The 27472-nt window shown below is 38.2% G+C and overlaps 1 protein-coding gene across 1 annotated transcript; it reads right to left on the bottom strand.

The window, feature by feature from the left end:
* Positions 1–1698: 1698 nt before the first annotated feature.
* Positions 1699–25854, bottom strand: STRIP1 (striatin interacting protein 1). Its single transcript, XM_014056014.2, has 21 exons — positions 25693–25854; positions 24686–24755; positions 22116–22190; positions 21297–21431; positions 20508–20628; positions 19912–19980; positions 18601–18707; positions 15574–15701; positions 13509–13691; positions 11304–11521; positions 10407–10472; positions 9155–9218; positions 8918–8989; positions 8047–8121; positions 7261–7358; positions 6508–6634; positions 6308–6408; positions 5552–5618; positions 5327–5431; positions 4953–5157; positions 1699–2281 (listed from the first exon to the last, which is right to left on the bottom strand). The coding sequence occupies exons 1-21, from the start codon at positions 25852–25854 to the stop codon at positions 2034–2036; spliced, it is 2496 nt and encodes an 831-aa protein (XP_013911489.1). The 3' UTR covers positions 1699–2033.
* Positions 25855–27472: the final 1618 nt, after the last annotated feature.

Genomic DNA, 27472 nt, shown 5'->3' on the forward strand with positions numbered 1-27472 from the left:
TCTTAGCTCTGGCTCTACCAAACACATTTAATTGCCATCTCAATTGGAGAACTGCCAGAGACTAGAGTGACCTTGTGAGTCGCAAATGCAGATATAAGACAATGCAATTATTACACTAACACTCTTCATTATGATGGCTATGGAAGGATTTCCTATTGATTTCAGTGCAGCAGCAAAAAGGCATAACATTGAAATAACAATGCCTTCAATAATTTATTCCTATATTACAGAGTTATACCCACTTTCTCCAGCCCATACTTTTCATGTAGAAAAGTGTGTAGAAAAATCTAGAAAGTATTAATAAGCATCTAATATAAGCAAGCACTGATCATAAAATAAGAGGTATTTTGCTGTTTTAATGTTTTTTCCCTTGTTCATCTAATTGTAAATCTTCATTATACTATTCACAATGCTGAGGTAAGCAAAAGGATACTTTTTTAATTGAAGAGTTAGAAATCTCTAACTATTGTTATAATCTCTAACTATTGTTATAATCCTTACATTAGCTTCCTACATGATTTTGTTTGCAGTGTCCTAAAGATTTGCTAAACTTAATTCTTACTCTTAAATAGATAAAATAAACTTTGGTTCCTATTGTTCTATGAGAGATACTCTACAATTTCAATCATCACTCAGTTAACCATACAGGAAAATTTGGGTATAAGTAAATCAGGTTAACTGGAAAGCACTTCTGGTTTTGTAGTAGCCTTTTAATGCAACTCCAGTCCTAAACATATTTGTTTGGAATATTAATTTTGTTGGGCCTTATTTCCAAGTAAATCATTTTAGGATTGCAATCCAAAATTACCAGGTTATAAAACCATCTAGAAAAACAACATGCCACACAGAGAGCAGTATTTTGCTTGCTCCTGGTTCACAAATATAATGAAACACTCATAAATCCAATTGAAGCTATGGAGATTTAGTCTATCAGAAAAGGGAATACTATCTCCTAGGAAACAGGTGTCATTCACCCAATTAACAAATGCATTTTATCACCTTCTTTGAGCCTTTTCTTCCATCTCATTCAGGGACACCATACAAAACAACAATGGAAATAACACACCTACTTCTCTTTGCTAGAATTAGACTGAAGTGGAGCATCCATGGAGGACAGAGCTGTCTGGCTCTACAAGATTAGATTGAGGAAACTGAGAATGAATATATCATGCTAAGCCAAACTGAGAAAGCTACACAGGCATACGCACCTGTGCTGAACACTCATTGGAAAATCTTTTAGATTTCAGACAATTACAACAGGAAAAAGGATGTTTAGAAAACATAAAAGCAGTATGTTTTCTGTCTCTTAAAATGCCACAAATTTGATATTAATATTGAATATTTATCAATCTCAATTACATTAAGTGTGACTCAATGTAAAGTTTGATTCAATCTGAGGCACAAATTGGGAAAACAACTTAATTTCAAGACTGAGATAAGCCCAGAATTGCGCTTATGCATTTTAGCACTTAGACACCCAATCTTGTCCCAGAAGCTGAGGATTCTATGGCACTACTATATACATATCTTATTTCCAGTTTATATTCCTCTTAATCAGAATGTATCCTTTTGTATTAGATAGCTTTCTATCCTTTTTCTCTTCCCATCTGCATGACTAAGAATTCACTTTTTCCTCTTAGAAGCTAGTAAGAAAATGATGTCACTTTGTCATTCTGGAACAAGGATAGTGAATATAGCTAAAAAAAAGCTGCCATTTTAATTTTGGAACAGAATAGTTGTCCATGTTTAGTGAACAATAGTATCAGCATTTGATATTTTGCCACAACAGGCCCAGAGCTCAAGCTGTGCTACTCTATACTTATTTAGCAATCAATAACCAAAGCAGCCCCAAAGTTGTAGGAAAGCCATTGTCGGTTACATGCTGCCACCTGGAGGAAAAAGAAAAAACTGCTGTTTATAAGTCACAAAACAATTTTATCTCCTCTATGCCTGGTTGACTGTAGACCAGGAACATTATCTTTGGGCACATGTATTAGCTCCGTGTCTTGAAAGATTTTTCCATTTATAAACCATCATTGCAACAACTCCTCCCAGCAGATCGGTCTAGAAAAAACTTCCCTTTCCAGCCATAAGTCATAATTCATTTGGAAATCTTCAGGCAATTCCACCCGCTGGCCCAACACACTTTGCAAACAGTTGTCAACAGGTAGAAAATCAGGATTGTTATGTGCCCGGTCATAGCGTCGAGAGTTGAAGCGTTCTATACTGGCACGTAGGGCACATTCTTCAGCTTGGAAGTCCCATGGACGTGCATCCAGATCTGTGGAGGTTATGAGGCAGAAAATCAATGAATGCGATTAACTGAAAACAGCTACACTGCCACATTAGAAATGTTCAGACAGCTTATCAAGAAAACCTCAATGAATAATAGTGATACAATTACATAAAATACATTTTGTCCTTGAACAGCTGAATTGAGATGGGTTTCAAGTCTGTCAAAGGTGGCTTACATGAGTGAGAGAAGAGGAAAGGTCTACAAATGAAAGCTTCTGCAATTATTACTTTCTACTTTTGGATCTTCAACCAAAAGAGGACCAGGAATAAGCACAATACAAACATACTTTCATGTAACTGAAGAGATTGACACGAGAAAATACGATAGAATTTCTCTCAAAGTAATTTGTAAGAAAAAGACAGATTTTCCCCAGAGATGAATCTTTTCATTCAAAACAATAAGTCCTTGATTTATGGACATAATTGAGCCCCAAAAATGTCATTTTTAAGCAAGGCAGTTAAGGGAGCTGCACCCCTTTTTAATGACCTTTATTGCCACAGTTGTTAAGAGAATTACTGCAGTTGTTAAATGAATTTGACTACCCCCCCATTTTGACTTTGTTGGAAGCCAGCTGGGAAGGTTATATATGCTGATCACATGACTCTGGGATAGTACAACTTCATAAATACATGCCAGTTGCCAAACGCCCATATTTTGATCATGTGACTGTGGGGATGCTGCAATGGCAAGTGTGTAAACCAATCATAAGTCACTTTTTTCAGTGCCATTGTAACTTCGTAAGGTCACTAAATGAATGGTTTTAAGTTGAAGACTACCTGTATTATGGAATGATAAATTACTACTTTAATCATGTTCATTTTTTTGGCAGTATATGTATTGTGCTATGTGGTTCCCTGTAATTAAATACTATTCTATGGGGAACAGGTATATTTATCTGCCTAAGAAAAACACATATGAGGCAATACCATTTGCTGGGATGCTACACAGGGAAAGTAGAGCTCTCCCAGAATATGTTCCTTTGGAACAGCACTTGGTCCCAGTTCCTCTCCTAGTTAACCGTAATTGTAATGGTCTATGCTGCTGAATTTGAGGCTCCAGCTTTTTGACGATTTCCATGAAGAACACATTTAAGAAGTCACAGTTACTTTCAGTCCTGCACCAGCCATCAAAGCATTAACAGTGCTTTACAGCAGACTCTTAAGTCCTTGACTTACAACCATTTAACAAGAGTTCAAAGTTACAACGATCTCAGAAAAAGTAACTTATGACCTGGTATTTGCACTTATGACCACTGCATTGATGTGATCTCAATTTGGTGCATGTGGCAATTGCTTTGCATTTATGATTGATTGCAGTTTCCTGGTGGTCATGAGATAATTTGCGACCTTTTTTGTGGAGTTTTGGCAGAAACACTCATTAGGAAAACTGGATTCGCTTAATGACCACACAATTTGTTTAATGAGCATGTGATTTCCTTAACTACTGTGGTTACATGACTGTTGTAAAAATTGTTGGAAAATTGGGTCCAACTCAATTTATGACCATCATGATTTATGATGGGGTTTCCAGTCCCAATTCTGGTTATAAGTTGAGAACTATCTGTAGAGGTTCTTTCATGACAGTTTCTTGCTCATCACAGCTAAATAATATTGATAGAAGAATTCCAAAATGTTACCATATGGCTTCCCAGTATTATTTATTTACCGGATTTCCAACACTGGAGACACTCAAGAAATATAATTACTATGGATAAAATGCATATATTTTCTCATTTAGGACATCTCACACGTAGACACCATCTTTTTTCAACAACAATAATAATAGCTGCTACAAGAAGATCACACAGACTGACTATAAACAATGGCATGACAAAGTAGCAATGGTGCATTGGAATATCTGCAAGCAAGAACTGGTGGGACCACTAGACAATAGACAAAGTAATAGCAAATGGAAATGCTCTGGGACTTTAGAATTCAAACATACAAGCACCTGCCATATAACAACTCAGATTTAACAAGTGTCAATAAAAAAAGACAAAAAATTCTGGTTAGTGGACAGGGAAGTGTCTAGAGAATGTAGAATTGAAAAGAAAGAACTGGAGAAAATTGCAAAATAACAAAACTTACAAAATACAAGTAAAATGACTGGGGCAAAAGAAATCCAAGATAGTACAAATATTAAAAGGCTCCTTGAATGAAACCCCAAAACATCTGTAGTACCACTTGAACACCGCAAGAATTAATAAAAATTACTTGAAATAACTTACATCCTGAGACAATATCTTCAATACCATAAAATGATAATATTTATCTATCCCAGCTTCTTGTGAAACACTCAACAGGTGGATAAAAATGCTAAATCCAAACATCTGGCTTATTTGGCAACCAACCATAATATGACCTACATAGGTTTTTAAATTTTGCTCTTCACAACTAATGTAACACAAAATTGATTTTCATTAATAGCACCTTATCCAAGACTGTGATAATCTGTACCTAAAGTTATTGACGACGCTATACTTTGTCTTAGCAAAGCACATCTATTCAGAAAATAATTTATTATCACAGCTCATTTAGAAGAGAAGTCTATTCATTAAGGGACATGGACTGCTACCAACAAATCAGCATTCCTGAAAGGTTTACAGTGAGGCTGGGAGGGTAGAGGCCATGAGAGGAGACAGACGCAAGATATATACCGTTGCCATAAGCCCAGTCATCATTGAGCCGATGTCGCACTTTTTGGTAGATTGCAGACATAGTTTTCATGTTGCTTTTCCTCCACTGACGTCCAAGGTACTTTGTCTGCACTTTGAGAAGTTTCAATACATAGAGTTGCATCATGGCTTGCTTTACTTTCAGGGCTCTTTTTAGAATGGGAGCAGACTTGAAAACTACCAGCATCTGGAAAGGTAAAGTAGCAGATCAGCTGTCTAAGTTACATTGTTGTCTCTGTCATAATTTATATGCCCAGGATCAAGATTATGGTAAATGTCCAACAGTGTCTAGAGTAGAGCATCATACATATAAAATCTATATAGTGATAAACAAACATGGAAATATTCCGACTTACCATGGTCCTAGAGTGTTTCCACTTTGTTAACTTATTCAGTATCCTAAGAAGATTAATGCAAGAAAATAGGTTCCGCCAGCAAAACTGATTATTGTCTCCAGCTTCCTGTAAGGGAAAGCAAAAATAAGTATTGCCAAAAGAGAAGACTTAACAGAGCAAGCCAGGGTATTCTGTCCGATTTTGGCATGTGCCTCCCAAAGTAAAATTATAGGTAGCTTTGCTTACCAAACTTTCTGCAGTCAGCTCTGGTAGCTCATGTACCACACAATATGGATAATCCAAAACAGAAATGCTGAAACATAAGAATGCCTGAGTGAATTGCTAGGGATGTCAGATGAAGAAAGTTATCCAGTTAAGGACTGTGTGATCCAATGGTTGCAGAATCAAATCAACTAGTGTGCAACAAAGCAAAGAAAAATATCAATTTTACAGTTAAATAAAATTGTAGATGTCCTACTGATAAGATTAACCAGAATTGATTTGCCCAGCCTACTATCTATTTTATTAAATATTACTAAACCTTTTATTCCTACAAAATATATTGAATTGGCTTTTTATATAGTAATATCTGCTAGAATACTTTATGGTTCTTATTGGAAAGAGGAAATGATTTCTTTTGTAGAAGATTGGCAAATTAGGTAAAGTATGCATTATTCATAACTTCCAGCCAGTTTTGAAGAGTATTGGTCGAGATTAGTAACATTAATTTCCATTTATCTCTTAATCATAGCTCAATTTTTTGTTCAAACCACACACCTCTAAGCTATTTATCTTGGCCATTTCTTCAGTAGGCCTTTCTCAATGGCATATTTATTACCTATTTATTAAACTTATTTGCCGCCCATTTCACCATAGAAGACTTTACTCTACATTTCTACTTGTAAGCAAAAACCTGGGGGATGACCTGTTATTTTAAGGGCTATATATTTAGTACCATGCACATACTATTTTACATATGTAATGCTCATCATTCCCACCTACCTATTCTTTGCTGTGATGTATGACATAATGTTCTGATTGAAGAATTTCAATATAAGCGGAATGCAGTTAGCAAACACTAGATGTTGAGCCATGTATTCAAACTGGTGAAGAAAAACAGAACAGAGTATGTTAGGGAAGCAAATTCTTCCATTCCCTCATCCCATTTCCAGTGATATTGGCTCACACTAGTACATACTTACTTGGTATACATGATTCAGTTTAAAATGCTTGAGCAGCAGCAGCAGAACAGCAGAAATAGCTTTTACAATAATCTCTTTATGTCTATTCACATCAACGCCCAGCTTCATACTCTGCAACACAGTTGTTCTGGAAACCAGACCAGCAGTATTAACTTTTGTGATTGCTATGTTAAATGTAATAGTATGTATATCATAGGCAGACTTTAATTTAAATTTTGGTTTCGTTATTGATAGGCAGGCTTTAATTTAAATTTCGTTTCAGCTATTGTTTGTTTCTAGGTTTTGCAAAGCCCTTTTTTGACAAAAGGTTAAATGAAAATCCAGTCTATGATTTTACTAGTCCAATGCATTCAACAATAAAAATCTGCTATACATTCCACTACTTTCCAAACATAGTTGGTCACATTGTAAGACAACACCACAACTCTCATTCAAGGAAGGAAAACTTGGGGCCTCTATTTTTAGTTTCAAATATGCTTTTTCTTTAACTCAGCATTTAGTTGAGGTTTATTTATCTAAACCTCCCTCATTTGAATCTTTTTAAAATTGGGGGGGGGAGGGTTGGATAGAAATATTACTGCCTGTTTTATTTCAATATATGTGATTAACTTGGCAAGCCATTTTGATCTTACATATAAAGTGATGCCAAAATTCTAAACCAGTAAAACTCTAAATCAGAAATAATCACAGTGCTATCTTCTATCTTCATCCATTACATGCACTGCTTGCTTCTGGCTTATGACTAAAACTTACGGCATCTCCTCGGGCAAAACATCGGCAAGGATATTGATGGAATCAGTCTTGGCTTTGGAAGTGGGTGCTGCGGCGAGCAGAATCTTCAGCAAGGCAATCTACAAATCATAATTAAATGTTGTAGCGAAGACTTTCTGAAGCATGCATGGGTAAGAAAGAGGGGACTTCCTAGATCTCAATGATGGCAGGATGTTAACATAAAGTTTCAGAAAACAAAAAAATATACAGTATTTTTCAGAGTATAAGATGCACTGGTGTATAAGATGCACCAAGATTTTGAAGAGGTAAATTTTAAAAAAAAGTTTTTGCACTCTGCAGACCTCCCAAACTCTCTGCACACCTATTTTTTTGTGAAAAACGGGGCATGCAGAGAGTTTGAGAGACCTGCAAAGTGCTCCTGGGTGCTGCCCCCGTAAACAAGCATACAATGACCTGTTTTTTGCTCGTTTTAGGGGGGGGAGCCCCCAGGAGCACTCTACAAGCCTCCTAAAGGCTATGCATGGCCATTTTGGTGAAGGGGGCAGGGTTTCAGGAGGCCCAATATGTTGTTTTCAATGTATAAGACGCACCCAGGTTTTCACCCTATTTTTTTGGGGAAAAAGGTGCGTCTTATACTCCGAAAAATACGGTACATCACAAAGATATGTTTAAACAACACAATGGAATGCTAAAGGAAAGAGTTAATTTCTGCCACAAGAAAATGATGGGGAGACAGTGCAACATAATTAAGAAACAGAGGCGAAACTCCTTAAGAGAGAATATGCACACAAACAGACTGCAACTCACCATGTACTGAGGCAGGCTAGGAAGAAGACCCTGGTATAAGATTTCAGCTGGAACTTGATCAACCTCCTCTTCCCCCTATTAAGACAAGCAAATGGTCGCAATATGTTTTTCACCCATCATTCAAAGTTAACTGGTATATTTTGAATACTTCATTCCATATCAGAATGAAGCCAAAGCAACCTTTGACCCATTCCCCCCCCCCCCCCAAAGTCAGACAATTTCAGAGCATCTTGACATACAAACAACTGTATGCAGAATGGAACAGCTATTTTTTTTCCATGGAAGATAATGAGTTCTGTGGAAACTTTTATTTGAGGAAGGGGGAGAAATGCTTTTTAATCAATTCTCTTTCTGTCATGAATGCAAGGAGGAGGAATAAATGATTATATATATATATAATTTAAAATCACAACCCCTGGTATGCCCAAATATGGGAGGAAGGACACACTTCCACTCTCTGTCTTCGGCTCGTCATAAGAGACCATCCAGACAGAAACCCAATATTTTTTACTGTTGCCTTTTTGTTACATTTGTTATATTTTATGCTTTATTTATTTATCAGCATAAAATATAACATTATATATATATATATATATATATATATATATATATATATATATATATATATATATATATATATATATATACACATACACACACACACACACACACACACACACACACACACACACATATACAGTACTTTATAAAATACTTTATAAAATAAAAGGACTAGGTCATACACAGCATCTCCAGATAAGAGTCAATGACAAGTCCAGTTCTACAAGAGAAATATGCTTTCTTCCCACCACTCTCCTTTTTTCATACAGATGCCTTTCTTCAATACAAGGCATTCTTCCCAGACACTTACCCCTGACAAGGGAGAACGTAGATACTCCTCTTCCATTTGAACTTGAATTTCTGCAATAGATGTATACTTGTGCTATAAAGTAACAAGACACAGGAAATTTACTTCATAAGCCTGAACTGTCAAACCCTGTCTGAGAAAGTAGCTGCAGCAGTAGATGGGATAAAACTGAAAATGAGCATCTCTGTGAGAGCTTCTCTAAACCTCAAAATGGAAAAGCATGGGCAATCGGAAACTCACCAATTTTAGAGTTTTGATACTCTCATGAATTGGTCTTGGCAATCCCACTACGGTGTTGGTGTCACTGGAGGGAAAAAAGAAATTGAAAAAGTCAGCTGATAAAAATGTTAAAAAAAAAGTTAAACCTGCAAATGCGAGTGTTATAAACAATGGCTTTTACAGAAAGACATGCATTCAGCCCACTATATTATGTAAGAAAAATAAAAAAATTGGATAAATTTTAGAACCTAAATAAAATAGAAATTATAAAGACACTATGTACACATATATGTATATATATTTTAGTCTTAATAATATTTAAGTCTTTCTTAAGAGTTATGAGAGTCAGTTTGATGTAGTCATTAAAAACACCAGCCTAGAAATTAGGAGGAATGAGATCTAGCCCCACTTTAGGCACAAGCGTGAGCCAATCACACTATCCCAGCCCTAAGAAGAAGGCAATGGCAAACCATTTTTAAAAAAAGTTGCTTAAAAAATAGCATGGACTTGTCCATGGAGTAATCAAGAGTCAAAGGCATCCTGCCCCCCCCCAAAAAAAAAGTTACAGGTAGTCTGCAGATTAGAATAGCAATTAGGCTATCATTAATTAACGTGGCCGTAAAGTATGATGTCACACAACCATGTTGCTTAGTGATGGCAATTCTGACAGTTTCCTTGCCATTATTAAGTAGGACCTCATATGACTACAAATTTCAATTTCCTGCTGGCTTCCCCATTGACTTTGCTTGTGTGAAGTTGGCAGGGAACATCAGAAATTGCAATGATGTGACCATGGCTCACTGCAATAACATAATTGCAAACCAGGTGCCTGGATTGTGGACACACAACTGGAGAAGCTGTGACAGCTAGAATTCTGAGGAACTTTATAAGTGACCCTTTTTTAGTGCTGCTGCAAGACTGAATGGTTACTAAAGGAGTGGTTATACCTGAGGACATCCTATATACACAGAATAACTTTAAAGAAGGTTTTCTAAAAAAAGGCTAGTGCTATATTTATACTTTCAAAATGACCATGCATTTATTTGAAAGAGGGAGTGGGGAATCCAGTGCTGGGCATATTGTGCAACAATAGAGCAGAAATTTATACACGTTACAATAATGGCACCAGCAAGAATGATTAAGACAATAAAACTTCATATTCTGGTAACATATATAAACATTTGTACACACATACTGTATAAACACAATTCAAATTACCAACAATTAAGTTTAGTCTAATGGCCAACATGCAAATTAAGCTGCTTTAACTCACCTCCCCAAGGTATAGCCAATGAATTTGCTTCGACTAGATTCCAGGAACATCTCGATATCTTTTTCTCTACAGAAAAGAAACCAAATCAACATTTAATCAAACTGAGCAGAAATCCACTATAGGGATTAGCCAGTGCTGGCTTTAAACGTATTTCCAACTCTATATCTAACAGCAATTGTGCATAACCGCTATATCCTTCTTACTGTAATTAGCCATCCCTTGAATTCATTGAAAGCAGCAGACATTGCATATATCACAATAGCTCTTTTTATTTTTAGTGCTTTCAAATACTAAAAGTACTTTAAACAGCCTTTGGAGCTGTTGGCTTTCTTGACTGAAGATGGTGATTGAGAGATTCTATAGCAGTCTTTCATAATCCCAAAGCACAGTGCATTGAAAAGTATCCAGACCCCCTTCATTTTTGTCAATTTTGTTATTCTGCAACCTAATTCTACAGTTGTTGAAATTCATTTTTTTTCTCATTAATCCATACTCAGTAGCCCATAATGACAAAATAAAAATGGAATTTTAGATATGTCTGTAAATTTACTAAATTTATTGAAAAGAAAAAAAACTTGAAATATCACATTTCATAATCACATAACGAAATTGGAAAAAGTGAAGGGGATCTGAATACTTTTTGAATGCACTGTATATATAATTTCTGGTATGCTTTGTTCTCTGTGTAGCCATGCATCTAGATTTCGCAAACCAAGTCTCCCTGGAAGTACAATAGGAAATGGATAAAGTATTGCCCAATTCAAGCATTCCCCAAATCACCAACCTATAAAGATTGCCACTGTAAATACACAGCTTACTCTCATTACCTGAAGCTCAAGAAGCTGATTTTTAAACTTAAAAGATTTTTCATTTCAACAATCCTGGCTAAGGACTGACCTGACTTTGGGTGCCCAAGGCAAACCTTTTGGACATGTCAGTCGGTCAGTTGGAGTGTGCTGCACAGGAGGAGGCATCACTTCATCCCTTTCAAGAGGAAATGTTTCCCCCTCAAGACTATTGTCTTCATCGTTCTCCTCCTCATCTTCTCGGGAATCATCAGCTTTGTAAGGATCTCGCTCATTGAATGCATCTAGATTGTCCTGTTTAATAAGAGCCTGGAGGAACATACATTCAATGAGAGGCTAGTTAGCTCACATTCTGCATCTCAATGATATTTGTTTCTGCTGCTAAGCACTCTGGTTATTTTTTAAAAATATTATTTTATTAATAATTATAATTACAACAGTAACAAATAATATAAACTAAGTGAAAGAGAAGAGAATGGAAAGAATAAAACGTGCAGGAAAAAAGAAAAAATGAAGAAATACATAAAGTGACTTCCGATCATCACAAATGTAAACAAATTTAATAACTCTTCACTTCCTATAAAATTAAACAGATTTTTCTTCATCCCATATCAAATCTCTTATCTATAAGCAAATCTATAAAACATCAAGTTTTTAATCCCAGCTTCAGCAAAAAGTTCATAAAAGATTGCCAAGACATTGAAAAGTGTCATATTTTAATCTTGATCAAATAAACCAACTTTATATGCCTTCCTTTTACTTCTAACAGTCTTAATTTTTAATTCAATCAAATACTGTTGCTGAACTTGGTTTCTTTTCAAGTCTTCTTTATCCCATCAGTTTTCTTCAAGCTGTTAACAAATCTAGTTAATTTTGCATATCCAGGAAAGTGTCCTTTTTGAAACTGTTGTTTTAGTCTGCGATTTGTACTTCACATTCTGTACTTTCTATAGCTTGATAAAAAATGTCTACATCCGTCATTCCTTCATTATCTTTTATAATGTAAACTGACATTATTACTGACAGTATTGATATTATAGTTACTAATCCTGGCTCCATTTTTCAAAAATGTCCTTTAATACTTCTGATGTTATAATGTTTTGTATTATTTTGTAAGTCCCAGTATTAACTGTTTTTTAATTTATGACATGCAATTGCCAAGATAGCCAAATAAGTCAGAAGTTGTTTATTTTTTATATTTATTTCTAGAATCTTATAGTAAAAATCAATATTCCAAATTTATATAGATCCTCAATCCATTTACTGTATAATCTTTAAGATAAAATCTTCTTTAGCTTTTTGCTATTTATGTCAAATTCTTTCAGTTCTTATAATTAATTTTTCTTTTGTTCCGAGTTGTTAAACTAACATGATGAAGTCTTCAAATCTGTTATTCTGAAGTTCTCTAACAGCTTTAAGAAAGTTAATAGGCAATTTCCAAAGCTGATTAGAAAGTACAATTTCAGTGTTGTTTAAATGGTTCTGCTGCAGTTGTGAGAAATATGACTGATCCTATCATTTTTAGGCACTTGAATCTGTGGAAAACTACAATCCTGTGGTCCCCTCATGCTCCATGCCATCTGGAGCATATTCTATTACCGTGATGGCAAACCTATGGCATGCAGAACTATTTGTTAAGGCACGTGAGGCATTGCCGTCAGCTCCAGTTTGTATGTGCGCACTGGCCAGCTGACTTCGGCCTTCTTTTGAGGTTGTTTTTCACCCTCCGGAGGCTTCAGGGAAGCCTCCTGAAGCCTCCAGAGGGCAAAAAACGGCACTACGGTCACTTCCTGTTTGGCCGTAGGGCTGTTTTTCACCATCCGGAGCCTTCAGGGAAGCCTCCTGAAGGTAAAAACGGCCCTATGGGCAAACCGAAAGTTCGGGAATGGACTTCTGCCCATAGGGCCAGTTTTTCGTGCTCCAGAGGCATCAGGAAAGCTCCTGAAGCCTCCAGAGGCCCTCCGGGGAGAAGGGGGGGCTATTTTTGCCCTCTCCAGGCTCCTGGAAAGCCTCTGGAGCCTGGGGAGGGCGAAAAAAGTGTGTGTGTGTGGGAGTGCTTGTTGTGCGCGCATGTGCAGAGGGGGGTGAAGCACGCACATGTGTGGCATGCCCATGCACTCCGCCTGCGCTCCCCCCCCGGCTTTTAAAACACGAGCCAAAAAAGGTTCGCCATCACTGTCCTATCATCTCCTTATCCAGAGAGAATTCCTTGGTCTTTGCAGTTGCTGTGGTTTTGTAAAAGGTTGCCATACAGTTCACCATACCTCCCCCAGAGTCCTATAGTTCTAAAGTTCACCTTGTGTTCCCGCCGACCCCGTTTTTGCTGTTGCTCAATCAAATCTGAAGCTGATGCTGGAGGAGATGCAGCTCTCATGTTGCGGATCACTTTTATGCTATCCTCAGGAAGTGGGGGAAGACCCAGCATCTCTCGTTTCTCTGCTTTCATATCCTGAAGCTCTTCAAATCCTCCAAGGGTGCACTAAAAGGATAGCAAACACACTGAACTTGTGGTATTGTGAGGTATCAAGATCTTTGTATTTTTTGTGTCATTCTAAAATACTTTTATGATGTGTAGTCTTGTTCAGTTATGTATTATAGTAATTCACTTAACATTAATTCCTCACCCCCCAATACTTTGTACTTTCTAGGCAATTTTAGAAATAATTATGCGTATTTAAATATAAAGACATTAAAAACGGGCTCCCCAACCTGTGGTCCACGGTCCAGTACTCGGCCACAGCTTAGCTAATTATCTGCTTCACAATCCCTTTTTCAATTAACTTTTAAAGACTCTTATATGGGAGGAACCTCTGACCCAAGGATTTAGATTACAGTGTATGTTTTGTGTTAATGAGCAGGAATCCAGGAAAGGCAGGCAGGGATTGAAATAAGATATTTAGGAATGATGAAGGAATGAGCTTTCCCTCTGCCCATATTAGCTCTGCTACAATATGGAAAAGAGCTCTCCAGTAGTCTGTCAAAGGATATATTATTGCTGGAAAATGAAAACTATTACATGAGGAAGTTTTTTTCAGCAGGGTGATAGCATTTTCCAGCAAATGGCTGAACTGAAAATTGCCAAGGGACCAGAGGTACCATCATGGCAACAATGGAGAGCTATGATGGAATATGTTTTTTTTCTTCTTCCATTCAATTGTGTTGGATTCTCAGAGACTGCTAAAACAAGTCCCAGCAATTTTCTTGAAAATATTTTTCAGAAGTGTTTTACCACTGCCTCCTTTCTATAGCTGCCTCTTTTCACCAAAAGTGACTGCTAGTGCTCATAGTAGCACTAGAACTCGTAGTTTCCATCCTGATGCTTTATCTGCTACACCATGGGTGTCAAACTCGCCAAGTCACATTGCCATCACGTGACATTTCACGTCGTTTTCCCCCTTCAAGAGCTGGGGTGGGCCTGGCCTACACATGATGCATCTGGCCTGCGGGTCGCCAGTTTGACTCCCATGCACTACACCAAACTGGATTTCTGTGAAGGAATTTACTTGCCTCCAATTTTAATAAGCTATAGATAAAAACTCGGCTGTGGATTTCACCAAGTGGTTTCTCCTGCAACCCCTATTTAAACCTGAAATTCTTCATAAAGTATATATTCTAGCCAAGTGAGTATGTATTGTTTTTTGTTAACATACATTGGCAAATTCCAATAAATGAATCGGTTTTCTCATTTCATATTTATGTCAACTAATTCAGTTGCCATGTCATGGCTCAAGACTCATGAATTAATTAGGGCATCTTTCGGAAACCTGGCAATTTACAGCATTGCAGTGGAAATGTTTTCAAATTTAATAATTTATATTATTGTACATTATATTTCAATGTATTTGTGCAGAGAATACGGCTATAGGCCAGATATACTAACTGCTAAAAATAACTATCTGCTTATTCTTTCATTAACATACAGAACAGAGATATTTTTCTAGACACTGTTCAGGATCCTGCCTCAGCCATCAATGTTGGTAGTTAATAAATGCATTACTCGAGAGTTTATTTATTTATTAACACAATTTATACACCATTCCAGTCACATGGGTCTGAGCACTCATAAAGAGGGTGTAAAAATGTGAAAACTTTCAGTGGTTTTAGTTGTTTTCATCTAGGACAAGGAACATACAAATGGACTATTTGGACAATCTCACAATTACACATATTGTTTAATTATAATTACATGCAATACTAATTATAATAAGATGCCATACTAAAAATAACTTTAGACCTAAGTATGTTCCCTAGCTTTAAATTACAATATTGCCATCACTTTAGCATTGTACCAACCACCAATTTAAAGATATTAGCAAGCAACCTGTTGAAGCATCATATATTTATAAACAGGAGCCTCTTACCAGGACAGTCTTCCAGAGCAGCAGCAACACTTTCTTCATAGGAAAGTGTGGCGCATGGCCACTGCAGAATTTAGTGACCATGCCAAAGAGCATCACAGAAAACGGCTCGTTGTTATATAGAGGCGCCCCTGAAAAATAATATATTGATAACAAACATGTTATATGAGACCCTTGAATTTTTGTGTTACATATTTGAACATCTATGGAGCTACTCAGTCATCTAGGTCACGGTTGTCTCAAACGTGCCTTTTCCAAAGGCAATTATCAACTCATAAAGTTGCCATGGTGAGGAAAGGAGAGGGAAGTGCATTCCATGCATACCTTAGGTTAGAGTCAGATCTCAGATTACTACAGCAGGCTTTTGAGATGTGCACCTTGTTGGCGAATGTGATTTATGACACAGATTGAGGGAAGGGAGGAAACAGGGGTAAAGTTCAGCCATAATTAAAATGAGATCAGATCTGACTGCAATGGGATATTGCCGAAATGGTGTTCCTAATAAATGACTGGATTTCTTTTGAAACTTGGCTCGAGGCTCATGAATTAATTAGGGCATCTTTCAGAAACCTGACAGCAATTGGACTTTGTTTTTCCTTTGAAGATGTTTTGCTTTTCATCCAAGAAGCTTCCTGGATGAGAAGCGAAATGTCTTCAAGGAAAAACAAAAGTCCAGTTGCCTTTGGAAAAGGCACCTTTGAGTATTTGAACATCATTCTCTACTGTCAATCCAATAAAGCTTCTAGCTATTTACCACATTTCTTCAGAATAATTTTCTGCTTATTCTGATTTATTATATAGTTTAGTCCAGTTAAATAATATATTCATATCTGCAATGGCATTCATTTAACTCTAATAGTGTAATTAATGCAATCATTCTCCGTGTATCAAGATTCATCCTGCTGTCCTCATTCTTGATTTATGAGAACATGCAGCAGCACCTATATGTGGAGGTGGCCTTGCACAGACAAGAGTGGGACTTGCATCATCACCATACGGCTTTCCCCACCTTGTCTGATCCAGTGAACACAATAATTCTGGGAGTAGAAGGAATCAAGGCCTCATGAAAAAAACATGCCTATCTGCTTTCTTCACTCTGTTCTCAAATGCGTGAAATACTGTTCTGCAGGAAGGCAGATGCTAACATCAAAATTTAGAATTTTATGTTTATATGTATTATATCACATGATGCAACAAATAACATCAACAATGGTCCATGATTCCTCATACAGATGCTGTAGTTTTTCTCAAAAGTAAATGAAAAAAAATTTATTTGTCTTATGGTGCCAGGAGTCAAAGACTTAGCTCAATCATCATTTTAAAGAATATTGTTTAATAAGAAAACCATGGCTAAAGGTGTTGTATGAATTCAGCTAAAATATTCAATGGAAGTTTGGAGATCATCTAGTTGAGACCTTTGTTCAGTGTAGTTATCTATAATTACCAGTGGACCATAGGTAGGGTCACACAGCATACTAGGCTAAAATCTGGCTAGTCTGTAATTCACTAAGTTGCATGAACATAGACAATCACTGTGCGTTAAATCAAATTGAATCCAATGAACTATGAGGCTCATTGGAGAACTGAATGTGGACCTGGGCCGAACTCGTTCAACATTCTATCAAACACATTACGTTTGCACACAGATCCCAGCTGAACCCCACTCGGAAAATATGCAGGGGGAAAAAACCTTTTCTTCCAGCCTTTCAAGGGTCAGTGTCCATCACAATGGACTACAGAAAGGAACTGGGAACATGATAGAAGGCCTCTAAGATACATATGCAAATCTGGGCCTCAGTTCCCCATAAGAAAATTAGGATTAAAAGCAAGCCAGGTTTTTTAAAAAGCCATACTGATTGGCCACACATTATACAAAGCTATAATGGTTTGATTCTGGTTCAGTGCATTATATTATCATCTAGCTATTATTTTTTCAACAAATTACCCTTAATTTGTTTAGTTTGATATGAGAAATAGGGTAAAGCGTTTAGCTAAATTTCTCCTTAGATAATTGTCAAAGAAGGTTAAAGCCTAGGTTCTGCTGGATATTAAACATACTTACCTGTAGTAAATCTCACCTAACTCAATATCACTGATCTGTAAGAAGACATATATAAGACTGCACTATAAATTAGGCAGTCTTTAAAGGTGTTCTGGGTATAATGGTAGTATAGTAATAGTAGTAACACAGCCTCAGTATTGAAGCTTCAATGATGTCTGAAGGGGGATCAAAATTTCCTTGGAGTTTCCACCTGAAAACTGCTAATTAATTTTTGTACATCATCTCCTGAAATCTCTCCAGGAAGAAGATTTGAGAGAGGCTTTGAGGTGATAACGAATGTCTTTTTCTCTGTGCACAGTCCAAATGAGAAGAATGCCTGGGAGGTGCTGAGACAAGCAAAGCAGGTAACAATAGGAGTGTCTGTGAAGGGCAATGGAAAAGGAAAGATTGGAAGCAATCATGAGCTGAGATCTTAGGAATAAAGGCCTGTCTTATTAAACAATATGGGGATGCTGACTCATCTGGGAGCACTGATTAACACAAAGGAAAAAAGTTCTTTCTCATATTAGCATAGCCTTTTCGGTTCACCGACAAAAAGGCGAACAACAAAACCGCGCCCGACTAAACCGCGGTGACAAAACTGCGTGTTCTAAAGCGCTCCAATGAATGAGCGCTGAATCGCACAGAAAACAGCACGGCGACAGAAGTGCGCTGTAAAACTAAACCTAACCCTAAGCGTAACGCTAACCCTAAATGTAACACTAACCCTAACCCTAACCCTAAACCTAACCCTAACTTAAATCGGCTTTCTGTCGCCGCACTGTTGTAAAGCGGCCTTCTGTCACCATGCTGTTGTCGGCGCGTTGATGATGTTGCGGTTTTAGCGACGTGCTTTTGTTGGCGCACTTTTGTCGTGCGTGCTTTTGTCGGGTCATGAGCCTTTTCTGACAATAAAATAATTCTATCTTTCTGAGCAAATGCTATTTAACTAGCTAAATTCTGAATCATGAGCAAGAAGAGACGACTACCTAGTTCAGCTCTGAAGGTCTGTCTCATTGTCTTCCACTCAGGCTTATCTCCTTCAGAGTCCTGACGGACAGTCTCCAGAATAAGGTACATAATGTTCAGAAGCACCCTGCAATCAAAGACTGAACAGGTTAGAAGGAGAAATTCCTGACAACACCATTGGCTTCATTAAAAACTACTTTACAAAACAATAAGCCAAGTAAATGAGCCATCCCTCATAAGGGGCAAAAAGATGTTACATTCGAAATAACAAATTTTACGGTAACACGTAGCTAAACATTTTATTTTTGGTCCATGTCATTATTTTGAGGGTTGCTGTTGCTTAGCAACCTATACTTTTCTAAGAAAAACACCCTCTTTATAGAAAAGGTTCCCATGCAAACCAAGGGCATGCTAGGTTTTTTTTTAATAGATAGGGCTTTTTTCAAATGGACAGTGGCTACAATGGATAATATAACGACGTCTCTGAAGAAGTCACAGCTTGAATTTGACCCACTCTGCACTTAAATTGTGGCAAAATTTTTAACATTAATGTGTTGAGCTATATAAATAATGTGGGAGGCTTAAACATAACTATTTCTGTTGGTTTCCCACCAAGAATGCTGGGGAAATACACCACTGACGTTTGGTGGTTTGGGGAGATTCTATGCCAGGGGTGTCAAACTCAAGGCCTGGGGGCCAGATCCGACCCATGAAGTGCTTAGATCTGGCCCACCCTGGAAACAGCAAAGGGCCTCTGCCCTTTGAGGCAGTGGTGCCTCTGCCAGCAAAAATGGAGCTCAGGAGGGACATATGCGGTGCCACCACAGGTACCCCCATCATGAGTGACGTCAAGCTGGCATGCCCACCCTGGCCACTCCCATCCCAGCCTCTTGAGGTCAAACACAAACCCTGATGCGGCCCTCAAGGAAATTGAGTTTGACACCCCTGTTCTGTACCTATAAAAATGGGGCTCAGAAGTAGGATTCACTAAGCTGTGTGATTTAAAGCTTTGCAATATCTTCTGGGAGGCTAAACTGTTTTAAAGTCATAGTGAACCCAAAGATGAGGAAGCAGTTATTCATATATCATATATAAAATATTCACCCTAAGCATGTTCTATTCAGTATCTCATCTTATTCTATTTCTCTTCTTCATTGCCCCAATAAAGGCATGCAGTATGTTGTGATAATTTGAAAATCAGATTGTATTAATAAGAATATATCAATCCAAGATGAAGCAAAAAAAGGTAAAACATTCTTATCAATACAAGTTAGTGTAACAAAAAAGAATCTCAGTTTCTTGATAGTGCAGACTGATAAGCAATGACTTACCTCAAATCCGTGCTGTCAGCCAAGGAGATAGCAGGCTTCCTCACTGCACTGCTACAGGCAGCACTGTTACTAGAAAAAGAGAAAGACATTTCTGCTTTCTAGGCCAAACCACCACCTGAAACTAACGTCACATTGGATATTAGACAAACAATGGCATGGATACCATGGGCATACTGCAAAGGCATTCACCTTCTTCTAATTCTCTCTCTTATCCAACAGCAGTTACCCAATGTAGTTGTTAATTTGATTACCTAGAAAGAATTCAGAGAGAGAAAACCCATGTGCCTCATAGTATGAAATTACTAGAAATTCAGGAGCAACTTCTAGTTATCTTTTGAATAATCGGTTAGGAACATGTTAGGAGATGAAAATACTTGTAGCACTACCTACATTTTTAAAATTACACTCTGAATATTGTTTCAAATAAGTAATTTTCTATGAAATAATTAGATAAAACTGGATGAACAGATAAAAGGTAATGTTTGGCATGTTTCCTTCATAAGCTGCAAAAATGTATCTTGAGGCAGATCATAATTAGGCTATCTAAACAGCATGTGGTCTTTTCAGAGGCCCCACTGTTACAACATGAAACTCACTCAATTTCCATGTTCAAAAGCTCCACCAAAGCATTAAATGTTCCAACTTCAAGCAGAAGAAAAATGTTGTATCTCATCCAAAACTGAACTTCAGCTTCCGAACTGCACTCATCAAATGTACCTGAAATAAAAAAATATATGATGCATTTCAGGACAGATTGCCCTTGTTTTACACTGAAAAGCAGAGAAACTACAACATTCAAATAATAAAAGAAATGTAAAATAATATTAACACAGAAACTATGGTATCAATTTTCCAAAAGTATCACACCCATTTCAAACAATTTCTAGGACCGAACTAGAAATTTCTTATAGAATTAGGTAATAAAACATGAAGGTTGAGAAGTTTTAATTATACTGACTCCCTATGGACAATATACAGATGAGCTTATGTTAAAATTAAAGCAAGATAATGCATTTATGTTATTTATTATAAAACTAACTAGAAATCACAAGGAGTTTTATATTAAAAAATTGAAGAATCTTTTTGCAAAGTTGAGGCACACAAATAAATGTTCATTACTTTTGGTTTGTGATTGCATTTCTAGAATACAGTTCCAACATCTGTGAATAAAAATGAAACTGGTCCAGTAATTCAGTTTTCATGCTGAATGGAAATATACATTCTTTTATGTTTAGAGTAAATACCAATAAATAAATTTTGCTGATTTTTTTAGCATTTCTTTGTTATTATTGAAAGGAAACATTGGTGTGAAAAAAATTCTACTAAAATATCATAATTAGTAGGTATTTAAGACTAAGCAGTTTCTTTGAAAGATACAAGCATACCTTGTGCAACATAGAGGATGGCTCGAGCTACCCTGAGCCTTTTCTCCCGAGCTGTGACCTCAAGGCCATCAAGAAGTCGCATGGCATGAGTACGATGTTGCTTAGTGTCTAGTTCAGTCCACTTTTTATCCAAGACTAGAAATACAAGTTATTTGAAATCACAACACAGCTTTGACTTCTTTCTTCAAAAAAAGTAAACCGTTTGCAGCAATAAAAAATATAATTTTGTGCAATGGTCATTAAAAAGTGGTTGTAATCTTATGTGCTTTCAGCTATTTCCTCCAAGATCTCAAAAGCTTATGTAACATTAATGAAATGTGGTTTTATTTATGAGATTTTGTGACTTTACAAGATTCTAGCCAATTGTAATTAACAAAATTAGATTTTTATTTTTATTTTGGACAGCTTCAGACTTTATTTTATGGTATTAAGTCATAGGTCTATGTTGCTAACCCTTCGGCTAGACTATTTTTAGCACTATCAACAAAAGCTAGTTGTTTCTACCGATATAATATGTAAACATGGCCAGAATCTGGCAAAGATCTGAACTGATCTAAGTTTACATCATCCACAAGCTAATGAATAAATGTGCCATTCATATTATTGTCATGTGTTAATGTCAAAGCAAAACCAAACAAGAAACTTCTATCCCACCCTAAACATTACAGATCACAAAAAATCTGCAGTGGTTGATAGTTCAGTTTCAATGCTTGATACTAAAATAATCAACCTTTTGTTGTTTAGCCCCATTTCAAATACAGCATATATAGACTAAGTCTCAAGACATTCCATGGAGAAAAAAGAGGTCACTAGTTTTACCATGCAGCCTAAAATCTTCCTCAAAGCATTTTCTGTTGAGTTGGAATTCAGGACCTTCAGTATAACTGTACAGTTCTGAAAATAGAGAACAAAACTCCATTACTTTATAACACTAGACATTTATTCCAAATAGAATGGACTCTTGGCAGTTCATATTAAATCAAGTCTATCATCCATTTAAAAAAAAATTAGCATGGAAAGATAACTTGCCACCTTGAATTGCTATCAAAGCTTAGTTTACCAAGCTTAATTGGGCTCTAGTAGGGTGTATCATCCCAGACAACTCTGTTCAACATCCTACAAGAAAGCAGGCAGGAAAAGAAGATACTAATCCATCATAGGTAACACAAAGCATGATTTGAAAACAGATTTTAAAACAATGGCTTCACATGTTGCTTATTAGCCAGCCCGTAATAATATTTAGATATTCAGATCTAATGCTCAACTATGTATTGTTTATGTGTTATGTCTCAATACATATTTCCCTTTTACGGAAGTACTATAAAATAAGTATAGATTCAAAATAGTATGATAGAAATTTTTTCTTATGCTAAAATGACAATCTTAATGAAGTTATGGAGAAATCCTTCAAACAGCATAATAGATGATGTTGGTGTTAAAGAGGAACCAGTTCAGATGATGTCCTATCAGCACTTCACAGGATAGCATAGAATATTGACAAATTGACCACTATTTAGAAAGTTGACTAATATTGAGAAGCAGAGACTTTGCTGAAGTTGAAAAAAAATAGAATCCCTAAAAATAAATGATCAAATAAAAATATCAAGTAAGTGGACTCAATCCATAAAGCAAACATTATGGAAAAAAAGAGATTTAAATTCTGCAGAGATTCCTGCCCAAATCCTAATGGACTCTTTCATAAAGCTGGAGGGGACTGGAGGATTTATACCTTTTTTTCTCAAGTTCCTTATTTTATAACTCCTTATTTCTGACATCAAATAACATTTATTTATTTTTCACATTTTTCAACCGCTCATTCCCTTCAGAGGAATTCCTGGTGTGGGGTGGAGAGGAGAATATTCCTTCGGTGGAGGGAGAGAAGTCTTCTTTCCTAGACCCCACAGTCAAAATTCATTAACCAATGGGGTATGTAATATACTTTCCCTCCTAACCCGGTGGGAGGGCTGATGTAATGGGATGAGTCATTGGTATGAGTCTAGTTTCTTTGATTGCGCTTTGCAGTTAAGAGACTTGACAGTTTGCACAACTTAAATCATAGAAATAGTACTTGATTTATAATCACAAAGAAACCCAGAATTATGATTGTAGTGGTTACAGATGCAAGTCAAGACACCAGACATAGTTTTATAACTGGTTTCACAACAGTTGTAAAGCTAGTCACCATGGTCATTAAGTGAATCACATAATTGTTAAGTGAACATTGTGGTCATTATGAAAATCCAGCATATTCAGTGTGGGGTTTTCCCCCCAGAACATGGCAAAAATAGGGTAGATCACAGCCGTGTGACCATGGGGTACTGCAATTGGAGATAAATGCAAGCAGGTTGCCAAGGCCCTAAAGTGTGATCATGTGACCATGGGAGTTGCAGCAATCATAACCTTGAGGATGATAACTTGTCATAACTTTGAGTGGTCATTAAGAAACTGAGGACCGTATCTTTCAGACTATAAGACAACCCCCCCTCCCAAAAAAAAGTGGGTGGAAGTGTCTTATAGAGCGAATATTGCCAAAGTCCCGACCACTCGACAACCCCCACCTTTTGGCCTCTGCCTCCCAGCAATTTGCCTCCTTGCAGCAAACAGCAAACAGACTGGCTAGCTTCAGCACATCCTGATTTAGCATGAGCAGCTGATTCGCAGTTGGACTGGCCTCCCGGAATACTGACAATCAGCTGTTCCAGGCTGCGGGGATCACCATTGCCTATTGTCATCTCTGCACACCCCATGTTTGACCTCCGCACGTCCCATTTGGCAGCGATAGGCAGCAGCGATCCCTGCCACCTATTGCCTTGGAATGGGACATGTGGAAAATGGAATGAGTGGAGGCCAAAAATGGGGTGCGCAGAGGCAGTGATGGTCCCTGCAGCCTGGAACAGCTGATTGTCAATATTTTGTCCTTGTTTTCCTCCCCAAAAGCTAGGTGCATCTTATAGTCTGGAGCGTCTTCTAGTCCAAAAAATACGGTATTGGTACAAAAGAAATGCCAAATAAAAACTTTCATGTGAATGCTACTTCACTAAAACTTTATAAAGGAGTCCTCATAATAATTATGCAAAATTAACTAGTAACATGAAACCACCAGTGGAAATTAATAGGCTACATTGCATTTCAGGTTCAAAGGACTTGACAGGCACATTCCTCCAGCACCAGTCAGTCACTCTGAGCTGCACCATGATTCAGGAAGTAATGCTTGTTTTACCCAGTTGCTGACAGCTGCTTACAAGCATACCTAACTTTGTCCATTTTGAATCTGAAGCCTATTGAGTCCTAAAAATTATAGCAACTGGTTTAACTTTTGTTTTATACGGGTCATTGAAAGAAAACGTTGCCAGATATAAGCAAAGGAACTCAAGCAATCCCTGCTTTACCTGAGAGTTCAGCGGTCCACTTGTCGGCATCTGCATATTCAAACTCAAAGTCTGGTGATTCTGAATAGCCCTGGAAGAAATGACAGCTTAACTAAACTGTTTTCCAAGGCTGTTTTTTTTATTACAGAAGCTAAACCTTCCCCATATAGCTTGACTGTTACCATGGTAACGCATATGTACAAAACTGGTGCTTTCACCAGGAATAGAGCACAGCTCAAATCCAAGAAACCTCCGGTCTTTATTTTTTACTCTCACCCAGGACGATTTGCTACTTTGCTCAGTCACTTATGCCCCATCTAGGCTTGCCAGAGCAAACACCCTCTACAGCTCTACGGTGCCACTCTCTCCTCAAAACCAAACTCACCAATTTTAATGAGCTATTTCCAGATAAATGGGCTATTTCTTCGTCTGCCCTGCCTCTTGTAAATTATTCGTACCCAGACTGAGGGGAGAGATATTTTTTCATTGTATTTCCCCCGTTTCTGTTGTGTTGCTATGCATCTGGAATACATTGTCGTTTCAGTACAATAAGATTTATGACATCACTACAAATTCTTGACATTCTATTATTTAGATAGCTAGGAAAGAGCTCTTTTCTTTTTAAAAAAAGAAGCCGGTCAGACTGACAAACAAAACTCCAGAGCGGTGTTTTCCAAGCTTGGCATTCTGGGCGTTGAAGTCCGCTTATCTTAAAAGTTGCCCGGCTTGGGGAATCCTGTTCTAGGGGCTACCTGGCCAAGCCTTCCTTCTGAAAGAAGGAAGGCAAAACTCGTGCGGAGGCGGCTGAGGGGGCTTTGAAAGAGAGGCTGTTAATAAAAACCCAGGCCCGTAAACACAACGAGGACTCCCAAACCGATCCTGCTCGCCCTTAGCGATTCAGAGACATTCCCCCCCCCCCACAATTTAAGTCATTGGGGTGGGGTGGGGAGCACTCCCTCAAGGCCCCTTGGCGTCGTTCCCCAAGAGGCGGGTGGCCAAGTCCGCGCCGCCTCCCCGCCCCGCCTAACCTCCGAGTCTTTACGCTGGTTACGATTAGGCTCCCGGCCTTTCCCTCCTGGCGGCGGCGGGGGCGTCGTCGTGTTGAGTCCAACTCCTCCGCTCCGTTGTTTGTTATTGACGATGAGCAAGCCCGGACCGCCGCCACCACCACCACCGCAGCCCGGCTCCATCACGACGGGCTGGCAGCTCTCGCGTAAATTGAGAGGCGTGGCGCGGGAATCGCAGAGGAAACGTCACCATCTTGAGCGTGGCGGTTGAAGGGCGGCTTTGTCAAGGTGCCATCTTGAGCGTTGCTGCAGTCCAACGAAGGTACTGTAGGGAATGCGGGGCCAATGCGGAACGAAGTCAGTCATCTTGACGGCCACACGCCACCCTCAGACCTCCCCTTCTGGGGTTTTCCCGGAGCCTTTTGTTGCTGGTGTCCTGCGTTGCCTTATTATAACTTTAGTCTAAGGTGACCAGATTTTCAGATTGGTAAAGAGTAAGGTGACCAGATTATCAGATTGGTAAAGAGGGACACCATTGACGGGGGGCGGGGGGCGGGCCTTGATTAAAATTTTTATATTTTGTCAAAAGGTCACACAAGGCGATTACATGACCCCAGGACACTGGAATGATCATAAATACGAATCTGTTGCCAAACATCAAAATTTTGATCACGTGACCATGAGGATGCTGCAACGGTCACTAAGTGTGAAAAATGATCATCAGTCACTTTACTTTTTTCAATGACATTGTAACTTTGGTCACTAAATGAACTGTTTGAAAGCTAAACCTAGCTTGCATTATAATGCCTTATGCTATCTTACATTTTCAAGAGAGAGAAGCTAAACTCCTTATTAAAATTGAAATAGAAATGAATAGAGTAGAGTAGAGTAGAATAGTTTATTAGCCAAGTGTGATTGGACACACAAGGAATTTCTCTGGTGAATATGCTATCAGTGTACATAAAGAAAAATAAAATAGAATACATTCATCAAGAATCATAAGCTGCAACACTTAGTGATAGTCTCTCTCTCTCTCTCTCTCTCTCTCTCTCTCTCTCTCTCTCTCACACACACACACACACACACACACACACACACACACACACACACACACTGCTCCTTTGGATTCACTGGGACGTTTATAAAATTCCCCTCCTGTGCATACACTCCTTCAGCCTCTCTGTCTCCCCCTCCTGTGCACACACTTCTTCAGCCTCTCTCTCTCTCTCTTTCTCTCTCTCTCCCTCCCTCCCTCCCCCCCTCTGGATTCATTGGGACATTTAGAAAATTCCCCCTCCTGTGCACACACTCCTTCAGCCTCTCTCTCTCTCTCTCTCTCTCTCTCTCCCTCCCTCCCTACCTCCCTCCCTCCCTCTCTCTCTCTCCTCCTCTGGATTCACTGGGACGTTTAGAAAATCCCCCCTCCTGTGCACACACTCCTTCAGCCTCTCTCTCCCCTCCTCTGGATTCATTGGGGCATTTAGAAAATTCCCCCTCCTGTGCACACACTCCTTCAGCCTCTGTCTCTCTCTCTCTCTCTGTCTCTCTCTCACCTCCTCTGGATTCAATAGGATGTTTAGAAAATCCCCCCTCCTGTGCACACACTCCTTCAGCCTCTCTCTCTCTCTCCCCTCCTCTGGATTCATTGGGGCATTTAGAAAATCCCCCCTCCTGTGCACACACTCCTTCAGCCTCTGTCTCTCTCTCTCTCTCTGTCTCTCTCTCACCTCCTCTGGATTCAATAGGATGTTTAGAAAATCCCCCCTCCTGTGCACACACTCCTTCAGCCTCTCTCTCTCTC

This window comes from Thamnophis sirtalis, unplaced genomic scaffold (genome assembly GCF_051295495.1).
Source record: "Thamnophis sirtalis isolate CommonGarterSnake01/CBP01778 unplaced genomic scaffold, rThaSir2_p1.2 scaffold_7, whole genome shotgun sequence".
Classification (NCBI taxonomy): Eukaryota; Metazoa; Chordata; class Lepidosauria; order Squamata; family Natricidae; genus Thamnophis; species Thamnophis sirtalis.

Excerpts from the sequence above, each read along its gene's own strand:
- STRIP1 (XM_014056014.2), bottom strand. The coding sequence starts at position 25,854 with ATGGAGCCGGGCTGCGGTGGTGGTGGTGGCGGCGGTCCGGGCTTGCTC. Across the intron at positions 15,702-18,600 it reads GACCTTCAGAGCTGAACTAG|GGGCGCCTCTATATAACAAC; the intron begins GTAGTCGTCTCT and ends ATTATTTTTCAG. Across the intron at positions 5,432-5,551 it reads AGCTGACTGCAGAAAGTTTG|GAAGCTGGAGACAATAATCA; the intron begins GTAAGCAAAGCT and ends TTTCCCTTACAG.